Source organism: Lactuca serriola, chromosome 3 (assembly GCF_051521515.1).
Source record: "Lactuca serriola cultivar US96UC23 chromosome 3, Lser_US96UC23_V15, whole genome shotgun sequence".
NCBI classification, from domain to species: domain Eukaryota; kingdom Viridiplantae; phylum Streptophyta; class Magnoliopsida; order Asterales; family Asteraceae; genus Lactuca; species Lactuca serriola.
The window spans coordinates 253665593-253677987 of NC_136410.1; the positions used below are offsets into that span (position 1 = coordinate 253665593).

Here is a 12395-nt window from a genome sequence, read left to right on the forward strand (position 1 = left end):
TAAGAGAGTGATAATCGATTTCGAGCTAACTAGCCTATTCTCTGAAGCATCCTCTTGCATTTGGTGTTTGTGACACATTAGAGGCATCACACTTGAGGTGCTAAAGCTTTCTAATGCCAAGAACTATAAACTACATCAAGAGGTATTCATCTAACTTGAGTTTTATGTTGTATATTCTATATTGTATGCTAGTTAGGATGTATGCTTTGGACAATTGAAAATACATATATAATTAGAGAAAAAAATAGATCCAAAGCATCTAGGGTTGCATGTGCATCATAGGAGTGTTATAATGCTTAAAACCCAACATGTATCTCATAGTCAGCGGAGTGTAGGCGGGGCCCGTATCTCCTAGTTAGCTGAGTATGGGTGGGGCCTATATCTCATAGAGTGTGGGCGAGGCTCGTATCTCCTAGATAGTGGAGTGTGGGCGAGGCCCGTATCTCCTTAAGTGTGGGCGGGGCCCATATCTCCTAGTTGTATGACATGTGTATGGTATGTGGTAGTTTAGCGAGACTCACTAAGCTTCATGCTTACAGTTTTCAGTTTTGGTTTCAGGTACGTCCGATAGTAAGGGGAAGAGCTCGGGATGACTGCATCGCACACACCACAATGTTTAGCATGGGATGATTTAATCTGATATTTGGACATGTGATTTTTGATACAGTGTTTTGATATGATGTTTGATATTTTCACGTATGATTTTATGAGATGATTGGGTCACTATGGTTTGATTTATGAATTAAAATTTTTGGATCATATTTTTGGGATGTTTCAGGGTTTGAAGTTTTGTGTTAAATCTAAGGAGTTGCTTATGTTTAGGGATTGAGTGGAGCTGATACTCGGAGACGGGGACCTATTCAGCTACTGTTAGTATTTGAGGTGAGTATTCTCTCCACACTCATGGGTCAAAGGCACCAAGGCCGACCCATTATTTGACATGATATGGTTGTATATTATGGGAAATGGTATGTTATTTGATTTACGTAGAGACTTATGTGAAGACCATGGGGGTGAGCTCATGACACTTGTCAAGACCATGGGGGGAGCCCATGACATTAGGATATAAGATCATGGGGTAGCCATGGCATTCCGTTGAAGACCATGGAGGGAGTCCATGGCAAATTGTATGTATATGTATGAGCATGACAATATGTGATTATATGTTTTGTGTGATTGGGAAATCACTAAGCTTGTGCATGGGCCCGACTTGATGACGAGGCATTCAGGTACTTCCATTGATAAGGTCAAGGGTCCGACTTGATGACGAGACTTGCATTCTTTGGTGTTTTCCATTTGGTCCATTGTACATTGAATTTTCAAAATAACATGGATATGTATTGGGATTTTTATATTTACTATGGTTGATGTTATGAAAACAAAAGTTTATTTTTTTTTTCGAAAATTGGGTTGTTACATGTTCTAGGAGATTTGGCATTGGCATCATTAGATCTTCTAACGTGGCTAGGAGGCACGTTATCAGTAACTAATCTTAAACTTTCATAGTAACATATATGATACAATGAGGTAAAAGTCTTGTTTTTTGGAAAGGAAGGTCAAAATCATCATTTTTATGTTTAAGTTTAAACAATGTTCACAACTTAATAAACCATCCATAGTTTAAAAAATAAACCATTCATACCTTCTTTACAGTTTAAGGCAAACCAAGTATGAAATTAGTAAATATTCGTAACATTTATACTATACAAAAAATGTAAACATTCACAAAAATTCATACATTCATAATTCACATTCAATAAATAAAAATCACACATTAATATAATTTTCATAGTTTAATACAAAAAATATACACAAAAAGTTATACATTCACAACTTAAAACTTACTTATTATATTGAGACAAATAATCAAGCATCATATGTGCATTCCATCGTGTTTCCAGAACTTACTTTCTTTGCCCACCACAAACTAGATAACATATCAGAAACATCACCAAGGAACCAATTAGAAGCATAACAGAAAAATTAATTTAATTATCTCTATTTATAAGGATAAATCCCAATATGAGTGCAAAAGAAGTGAAATTACAAATTAAAAATACATAAATATGATGAAGACTTACTTGACAAATCTAAGTATGATGACATGTTGGGTTTTATTCAAAATTGTTTTCTCACAAACGCTAATAACGACAACAAAAGCTTTAAAATTATAATAAACTTAAAACCATTTTAACCCACCAACGATCATTTGCAATCATGAAAATATTAAATTAAACATAGAAAGCAAAATATTACAGCATTTGAAGTCTTTGATTCTCATGGGAGATTGAAAGTTAATGAAGATGACATGAAGCTCCAAAAAAGAGGCTATATATAATGTATCCACCAAGAAAGGATCAACCACTAAAACATGCTAGTCTTCACTTGTATATAAGTTGTTCTTAAGCTATTAAGACTTATACTAAATTAGCATTAAATAGAAGCACTTTATGAAACTTTAAATCTTACACCAAATTGCAAGACAAAGTGGAGAGGGAGGGAACGTTTGTTATCGAAAATTGGAGAGAAAAGACAAGAGTGTGAAACAATTAGCTAGTTTTTGTCACATACTCTTCTTTATATACCATGACATGTGTAGGAAGGGACCATACCATCTAACAAGTCAAAGCATGGCCTCTAAGGACAAGTATGGGCGAAAGAGATGAACCGACAATCAACCTTCTTCCAATAAAGATGGACCTACGAATTTGACTACAAACTAGTCAAAGTTGGTTTTGACTTCACTTAAAATACTAACTAACTAGTTCCATATGTCAATTAGAGGATTACTCAAAGTGTCCATCTGTACATGAATTATATATTCATAATATATGAATATAAATAGTTAAATGTTCCATTTTATTATTATTACCTAAAACCAATAATTCCCTATATGTTGGTAAAATATTATTTTCATAAAATAATAATTTTTGAATTAACTACAAGTGTTGATTATATTTATTAATAATCATATTCATCTAATAATTAATCAATTAATATTAGATTTCTATAAAGTTTGTCACTATAAGATCATATGTCATTAACAAAATATCATTCTATAATGACTCTTAGGCATAAAGATATTTTCATGAGGATGATGGTTCTCGCCGGTGGTGGTAGGAGGCATTAATGAAGGATGGATGGGGGATTGTGGTAGGTTTTGCGGTGGAAGGATGCAACAAATAAGGATATGAAGAGGCATTCGTTTTATCCGTGCTAGGAGGCACCAACGAGAGAGGGAGGAGGGGCAAAGCACTAATTTCTCTACATTGACGATCATGTAACCGCTTATTTTTTTGGCAATTTATATAAAAAATTAAAAGATGATATTAGTTTCTATTTTATTTTGTAACGAAAAATCTAATCTAATTATAAATTACTTCTAATTCCACTTATGTCCCATTAGGTATTTTAGACTCTCAATCTCAAGAAGACAAATAACACCTGATACCGTTGGGCTAGAAAAACCTTTATTGATATTACTTTCTATAGTTTACTTTCTTTTTAAGGTTTTTATTTAAATACATTTTTACTAATTTATCCTTATAATAGAATGAGGAAATTGAGTAACCTAACCAATATAAATAATTTTCTTTTGATAAAAAAACTTTTTTTTTTTGGTGAAATGACCGCTTTGTTCGAAACAATGTGTTTCAGAGTGAAGTTCAAAGAAGTTCAAAATACAGGAGAAATTCCATACTCTAATTTCAGAGTAACTTTTTTGGTTTTTTTTCTTTAAATAAATAGATTAAAGGTTGGTTATTTATAGTGCATTCATTTTTGTGTTTAGTTATGATTTATTGATCATGGTATTTGAAAAATAAATTGTATTTATTTCGAAAATAATGGCACAATGTTTGAAACTCTTAAATCTACTACAAAAACTAATAATTACATAAATTTAAATATGTTTTAAATAATAATACTATGTGCAAATAGATCCCTAGGAAACACACGTAATCCGAAGGCGTGACCGGAATTTGAGGTTGCAAAATATTCACCAAACCAAAAGCTCGTGATAATGCATAATTCCCTCTTCCCAAACATTAACTCGTACTCATCAATCTTAAAAACCATTTCCTGTATTGGGCTTGGAGGGTTTGTTATAAATTCTTCAAAATACGTAATGTAAAAGCAAATGATTTTTTGTACCGTGACAAAAAATATCAAACTACCTACAAAAACACTTCTTTCGGAACATAGCCTCGTATGGCAGTTAGGCTCTTGGTTTAGTAAGAATATTCACAACAATTGTGGGTTTGCAAAATATTGAGAGAAGTATAAATACATCGTCATGCTGGAAAAAAACAAAGAAAATTTAATTTCAAAATAATTATGGTATGTAACTGGTTATCTGGAACACACTGTGTTGAACATTCTAGACTTGTTCTTCGGATTCCGATGTAGTTTGTTGCATTTCCAACATGTTCAGTGTGTTCTGTTCTGTGTGTTCGAACTACTAATTTTCATTGTAGAATAACACAAGACAGTAAAAAAACTAATTATCTAATACTTTGGTCCTTACTAACACTAAAAACTATATAATTTGGGCACATTAATCTTTCGGACCTATTCTTCTTGTTTCAGATTAGTTAAAAACCACAAAAGCTCAAACCCATCAGAATCAAATCCGATATCTTATTTGCCCACTTAGTTTGAAATATGATGATATTCATGTATGCATTCCATAATAACTTTTGTAATGATATATATCCACAACCTAATCCCAATCGGCATGGGTCATACCAAATACATTAATCCCGGAATGATCTAATTCTAGAGAAGAAGATGATTAATTTTAAAAAAATTTCAAACATGTAATTTAAAAAAGTAAATCACAATAATTAATAGTTAGATCACTCAATTTCCCATAAAAATGAATATTTTAAATAGTATTGAAACTTAATGATTAAGGTGTAAGTTGAAATTTGATTTAAATCTAATTGATTAGATTAATGAAGTTGCCATAAATCGTCAAACGGATAAATTCAAAATCCCTTTAAAGAATCGTTTTCATAGCACTTGACTCTCTCCACCTCCGAAACCGACTCTACTCCTTCGATTTTATTCCCCCTCTCGCACGACTCCATTAAATCAACCAATACTTCAAGCCCTAATTTACGCCTCTTTTCCTTTTCACAAATTCCCTTTTCTCTTTCCAACAATTTCTCCTTCATTCCAGTGTACGACGTTTTTGATTCCTTTTTCACACGCCGGGATCTGACGTTTCAAATAATGGTCGTCAACGGCCGTCCATTAAAGAGGATGAAAAGAAGAGTAACCGCCGACCTCAACGATTTTCTAACTTTCCCCTCCGGCGATTTGACGCCGACGGCCCCTTTCCGTACCAGCGTCCGTGAGTTTTTGCTACGGCACGCGCTCCTACCCCCGCCGTCGTCTCTCCTACCGCATCTGCTGACGTGGCAGATCCTGTTCCGGGTTGGGGAACAGACGAGCTCCGCCGTGGGCGGTGGCGATGCGTCTGTTTGCCTCGATGTGGTGGAGGAAGACGTGATCAGATCTAGGTCGGTTTATTGCGATCAGTGCCGAGTTGTTGGTGAGTTAACTCAACTCGACCGAATCCGATTCAGTTTGACTCGGTCATCTTTTGCATGTTTTCTTGCTTTTGGTTGGTTGTTGCGTTCTCGAAATATCCAAAATCAAATTAGATCTCAAATTTCTCGTATTCTCAATGCGTCTTTAATATTGCCAGCTGGCTTGGCGGGAAAATTGGTGATTAATTAATGATGATAATTTCGATTGTATGGCTGCTGAAAGCTTAATTAGTGCTAATCATCAATTTTGTCAAAGATAAACTAATAATAAAAATAATTATTTTATTAATAAAATAATAAAATAAACAGTTGTATTATTATAATAATAATTTAAAAGTCATGGTCATGTGGGGGGTTTGTCATCCGGGTAGATATGATTGATGCTGACACATTACTTGGTGACATTAACGACATTCGTGGGTCTTCTTGTTTGGTACGTGTCTTTTTAGTCACGTACTTTTAGCTAAAAAAGTTGAAACAAAATTTATTTCAAATCACTTGATTTTTTTATATAGGATATATTTTTTATTTTTATTTAATAAACTTGGTATTACATTATTGTGTTTATTTTGTTTTATTCATAAATAATAGAATATATTATATTTATGTCATACCGACGTCGTATTGAGTGTTTCTATGTGCTTGAGAGTCGTACTTTCACCTTGTCTTTACCTCTTTTTCCATTTTCTATCTATCTCCATCTTTACGTTTCCATTAGCGTATTCTCCTTGAAATTCCCAGATCGTATTTCCATCTCCCTCCTTGAATTGGTGATTGCTTTTCCGATCATCGACATGGTATCTGTTCGAGAATCACCGGCGTTTCGTTTAGGCATCATCGATTTTCCGGCGGCAAATTTTTCTGTATCTGTGCTTATTTGTTCCAAATTCTCTCCGATCTCGTTTGATTTTTGTTTATTCGTAGTGTTTAGGCAACGGTTTGTCGATAATTGCAAGTCATTTTGCTTTGATCCGGTTTCAATCCGAAATTTGTTAGCTCATTCTTGTTTTATTAGGTTTTACATGCTCAAACATTACATGAATCCGATTAATTTTTTATCTACTTTAAACTATTACTACTAAATATCAGATCACTCCTTTCATGACACATGACACCTTCTCTCAGATAAGATGAATCTGTGTTTTATTCATTGTGTTTATTTCATTTATGTTGTATTTTGGCGATTAGGCTTGAAAGAGATATTGTGTTATAAAGAATAATTCACTTAATATATACAAAGACTTGGTATAACTGGATTGTTATATGTATATGAAGGGTGGAGCGGGAACCCTGTATGTGGAAAGAGATACCATTTCATAATAAAGGGTGATGGGGCTTCCATTGGTGGTTACAACAAGTCATGTGCTGGTTGTGGTGCTTCCCTCCATTTATCAGACTCAAGGTCTGCTCTCTCTCTCTCTCTCTCTGTATGTGTCTCTGTTTGTTTTTCTTGTTATCTCATGTGAATTCTACACAAAGATACAATCCTTTCATAGTAATAGTGAACGTATTATGTATCATTTATCAAAGAGTATGTGTATTGATTTTGAGGTTTTGCAGGTGTAAGACATGCAACCATGTGATGACTACTGAAGATATAGAGGATTGGATGCATAACCAATTGGATGATACCAATCATCTTTTACATGGTGTAGTTCATGTAAATGGTTATGGACATCTTCTTAGAGTCAATGGGAGAGAAGGTGGGTCAAGGGTCCTTTCAGGCACTCATATCATGGACTTTTGGGATCGACTTTGTAAAGTTCTTGGAGTCAGGTTAGGAATCTCTCCATTTTAGTTGTGTTTTTGTTATTTTTTTCTTCCATTTTTGGGTTTTTCAGTTGCATAAAGCAATAAGAATTGAAGTTGAATACAAGGATTTTTCAAAGTCAAAATCAATAATAGAATGAATAACAAGTTTATTGAATTTTGCAATTGTTTAGTAGGGAAAATGCTGTAAAGCTCTTTTTTTTAATTGTAAAGTTTTTTTGAACACACAGTGACTGAAAAATGGTACTTTTAAACAGTCGTTATTTGGTATAGTGGTTTGCTTAATCACTCTTGTTTTCTTTTTCCTAATTTTAAACTTTTAGAAAACAAAGTGACTGAAAAATGATACTTTTAAACAGTTTAAATAGGTATAATGGTTTGTTTAATCATAAGAAATTGGTTAAGCTGTTAAGTTTATTAAATGGTGAAATACATTTTGCTTTTCTGTTTTTTAACCCAATTCTAACAAAATTACTTTGTATTTCAATGACACAGACAAGTGAGTGTCATGGACGTATCAAAAAAATACGGTTTAGACTTCCGACTACTCCACTCAATAATCAAGGGTCATCCATGGTACGGAGACTGGGGTTACAAATTCGGTGCGGGAAGTTACGGAATTACCCTCGAAGCCTACAACACTGCTATCGAAACCCTAGCAAACACACCCTTATCAACCTTATCACACCAACCCCGTAAACCAAGAACACATCTCCAAGATTCAATTTCCTTCTACCAATCCTTATCCGATCACAAACTCCTAACTTTCCGTGACCTTTTCCAATATCTAACAACCCTAATACACGATGCTAACAAGGATGATTTTTGCTCTTCAAAGAAGGCTAAATTGAGTGATTCGAGGGTGTTGTGTGCGTGGAGTATGGGTGATATATTGCGTGTTGAGGAGGCAATGTTTAGGGTTTTACGTGCGGTTAGTGGGTCCGCTTGGGTTAGCTGGCGGTCCCTACGTGGCGCGGTCTGTCGGGTGGGTCGGCCTGAGCTTTTGGATTATTGTCTTAAGGAGTTGAAAGGGAAACAAGCGGCGGATGGGATGGTGGTTAACGCGCGTTTGAATCCGGATTCCGGTTCTATTGAATATCGGTTAGTTCTAAATTTTGTTTTAAGTTTTTTATTATAGCATCCTACTTTCGTTTATGGGATAATGACATAAAAGCCCTTAAGTTACGAAGAATTATGCGGATTTACCCTTTTGCGGATTTTAGGTTACTAAAACTGGATGCTTGTAATTTTTTTTTTCTTTTCAATTTTACCTTTTTTTGTAGATTTACATGGTAAAAGCGAACATTTTTGTCTAACTTAAGGGCTTTTAAAAAAAGGTAAAACCGAATATTTTCAAAATTTTTACAAGAAACGAAAATTTTATGTTTTCCGAATTGTATGTAAATTAGAAAAGTGAATTTTACAGTTTTTCAAAATTTTCTAAAATTTCTGAGATAGAAAATGAAAATTCCACCGGTTCCAACCAAACATGTTTTCTAAATATTTTATTGAAAACTGAAATGAAAACTAAACTTTATCTTCTGAACATTTTCTTGGAAAATTAAAACACCTTTCCACAACCAAATGCACCCTAAGGTTTTTAATATACCAAAAATACACAAAAGGGTAAAATTGAAAAAAAGTTGCAAGCATTCGGTTTTAATGAACCTAAAATCCACAAAAGGACAAATTCGTATATATCTATCAAACTTAAACGCTTTTATGTCATTATTCCTTCATTTATTTATGTTATATTTTGTCGATTTCGAAAGTACAATACTAAAACAAGAAAGTAATCAATGTAGGTTGGAACCGGGAAGCGTGAATTCAATCTTGATGACCAACAATCCGAAATTCCCAAATTGCCCCTCGGAAGATCATTTATTACGAGATCTAAGATTCTTATACGAATCATTACTCCGTCCTCCTCAACAAACAACCCCAAATCACATAACAAACCAAAACCAAACCTCCTCCGCTCAAAAAATCCTCGACTGCAAACAATTTGTAAAAAACTACCACCCCGAACACCAATTCCCAAACTCAAACCCGCATTCCCTAATCCTAAACTGCAAACTCCAACTCACGGAAGAACCAACCACAATAAACCCACCTCCCGAACATTTAATCCTTTCCTCTAACGCAACAATCCATGACTTAAAAACCGAATCCTCGAAAGCTTTCCAAGATGTTTATTTAGTTCTTAGAAGGTTTGAAGCCGATGAGCTCGTTGGATATGGAGGTGTCGATGAGTCCACCCAAATCAAGCTCTTAATCGGGTCCAATAATAATAATAATATTAATACAATTACAGTTAGTGGGAAGTGTGTTGGGAACGGGAATGGGAAGAGCGGGTTGACTCGGTATCGGATGGAGAGAGGGGTGGAGACGTGGACATTGGATTGTCGGTGTGGGGCGAAGGATGATGATGGAGAGAGGATGTTGGCGTGTGATGGGTGTGGGGTGTGGCAACACACGAGGTGTGTGGGGATTGATGACATGTGTTCGGTTCCGGTGAAGTTTGTTTGTTGTAAATGTGGCGGCGATGGTGGCGGTGGTAGGGCGGTGAATCGTGGTGGTGGTTGATATATTTTTTTTGGGGGGTTTGGGGGGTTTTTTTGTATATTCTTTTTTGTTTTAAATAATGTTTTAGTTTTGGATGGGATTTTGGTGTTGGGAGGCTTTGAAAAGGTGTAAATATTTTGGGACTTTTGGGTTATAGCCTCTACAATAAAAACACTCGTCCTTGATCTTAATTCTTTTCTTTTGGTTTTTTTATGTTTTTATGGGAAATAATGGTTTTTTAGGCAATAAGATAAAGATCTCGTAGGGTTTAAGACTTTAAGTTAAGGGGTGGATAATTGTGGAAGATAACGAAGTTTCATCTTCTTAAAATATTTACCATACGTCTTTATTCTAAATCGATTGCTAATTTATCTCACAATTTGTTCTTTAATTTCATGATTTTCATCTGCATCAATTTCCTTTCAATACATAAATTTTAAGCTCTATGTGTATGCTGTATAAAACCAAATAAACTTTCAATCTCGGAAATAGAAAAATACAAAAAAAAAAAAATTGCTTTATCAATTCTTTCTTCAATCTTTTTAACAATTAAATGGTCAAACGTTTTTTTTTTCTTTTATCTTATTTGAAAATAAGTAGTTTTACGTTTTTATTTATCAAACCCTTAAAAATCATGTCGTTGATACCATATGTTTACTCAAAAATATTGAAGGACTTAATTAATGTAATTAAGATCAAATAATAATATTCAATATAAAAAAAATAATAGAATGAATAACATGAATATTATAAAACGCCAAATTTAGCATCAACTAGAGGGTGCATGAAAGTGATGAAAAGAAGAAATACGAAATTATGCAACGAAAACTGAACTTGCAATGAAATTATGTCTCACTATCAGTAAAGATGTAGAAGCTCAAAAGCATAAACAATAGGCATTTAAAGACGTCTCTCAATTCACATAGCATATAACATAACATGTTTGAGTATTCTGGGAATCACTTACTTGAGTTCGGATGATTGCATGCACCACCCATTTTTTTTATTAGAAAATCATTTATTAAAACATTTATTTTATGAAAAACTTACCAAACCTTCAGTTTGAGTTCAGACATGCCTAAGAATACCCGTACCATCACACCAAGGCTCTGATACCAACTTGTAACATCATAAAAATTCAGATAAAATTTTCATTTTTAAATTCATTTCATTCATATGATAATCATATCAAAATAGACGAGAGTATATCATAGTAACAAATCATCATAGTACAAAATTCCAAAATCACGTGACGCGGAAAATCATAGGTAGATGTTGTGCGATCTGACCGGCCTTTCCTTTTCGAGCTAGAAGTTCCTAAAACATAAACTGAAAACCGTAAGCACAAAACTTAGTGAGTTCCCCCAAAATACCAACATACAACATATAGTATCATATACTGGGTCCACAACTAACATAGTGAATTACCCCTAAGCCCACACTATGAGTCAGGATTGCCCTCGGGATCCACATCTCATATCTGACTTGCTCCCGAGCCCACAACATTAGTATGGCTTGCCCTTGGGGCCACACTTATGTCTGGTTTACTCCCGGGTTTGTTGGCTACCGCACATAGCAGTACAACCTCAACCCCAACCATACTATGCCGACACATACATGACAAATAACACGTATTCAACAAACAAATAATCAAACAACCAGTCAGACAAACAGGCAGATCTAACAACGCACCTACTGCGTAACAACACCCGCTATACCAGAATACATAATCCAGTGGGCTGACATTGGTGCCTTCGACCCACAAGTATAGTGAGGAAAACTTACCTCTAACTGAAGATAGCTGAATCAACACTCGATCTGCTACGAACACTGCTTCTCACACTAAACATAATCCAGAAACGACTCCAACCAATAACTAAAGGTTTTATCCCATACCAATGGTCTACTCATCCTTCATCTTATTAAGGTCAAAAGACCAATTTCCCGTTTCCCTACAAGACCCAACTAGTCTAAGCCCCAAACCCTAACTGACCCAAGGCCATAAATTGATCCAATGGGCTTCTAAGAGAACGCCTGGTGTCCACTAAATGACGCATGGCGTCCGAATGCCCAATGTTTTAAATCAAACGCCTGACGTAACCACATAATCCCAAATCCTTAACCAATGTCTTAAAGGCTTAATACCTAACGTTCAAACTTCAGACCAATGTTAAAAGAACGTCTAAAGTCATAAATTTGCAATCTTTATGACTTTGCATGACTACAAAGAGCCTAACACCAAAATCTAACTTAAATCACACTCAAAAGTTCCAAAACTCTTGGATAGAAGAGTATCAAGGTCCAAGCTTGCATTTTTATGATTTTAAACCCTCCAAAATGCTTGAAAGGATAGCACAAACCTTTGGAGCATTCTAAGCTCACAAAAGTCAACTTCTTGGGACAAAAAGAACATAAAACTACGCTTAAGAAAGATCTAAAAAAAGTGATCAAAATCTAAACTTTATGCCTCCAAAAGGCGATCCAAGATGCCAAGCGTCCGGATCC

The 12395-nt window shown here is 34.7% G+C and overlaps 1 protein-coding gene across 1 annotated transcript; it reads left to right on the forward strand.

Moving 5' to 3' along the window:
- The first annotated feature begins 5023 nt into the window (after positions 1-5023).
- On the forward strand, positions 5024-10081 carry LOC145093889 (RING/FYVE/PHD zinc finger superfamily protein). The gene is made up of 5 exons (XM_079032134.1): positions 5024-5557; positions 6831-6957; positions 7116-7331; positions 7821-8426; positions 9131-10081. Exons 1-5 carry the CDS (start codon positions 5236-5238, stop codon positions 9909-9911), a joined length of 2052 nt encoding a protein of 683 aa, XP_078888260.1. The 5' UTR covers positions 5024-5235; the 3' UTR covers positions 9912-10081.
- The last annotated feature ends 2314 nt before the right edge of the window (positions 10082-12395 follow it).

Coding starts and splice junctions, on each gene's coding strand:
- LOC145093889 (XM_079032134.1), top strand. CDS start 5,236: ATGGTCGTCAACGGCCGTCCATTAAAGAGGATGAAAAGAAGAGTAACC. Junction 5,558..6,830: donor CGATCAGTGCCGAGTTGTTG/GTGAGTTAACTC, acceptor ATGTATATGAAG/GGTGGAGCGGGAACCCTGTA. Junction 6,958..7,115: donor CTCCATTTATCAGACTCAAG/GTCTGCTCTCTC, acceptor GAGGTTTTGCAG/GTGTAAGACATGCAACCATG.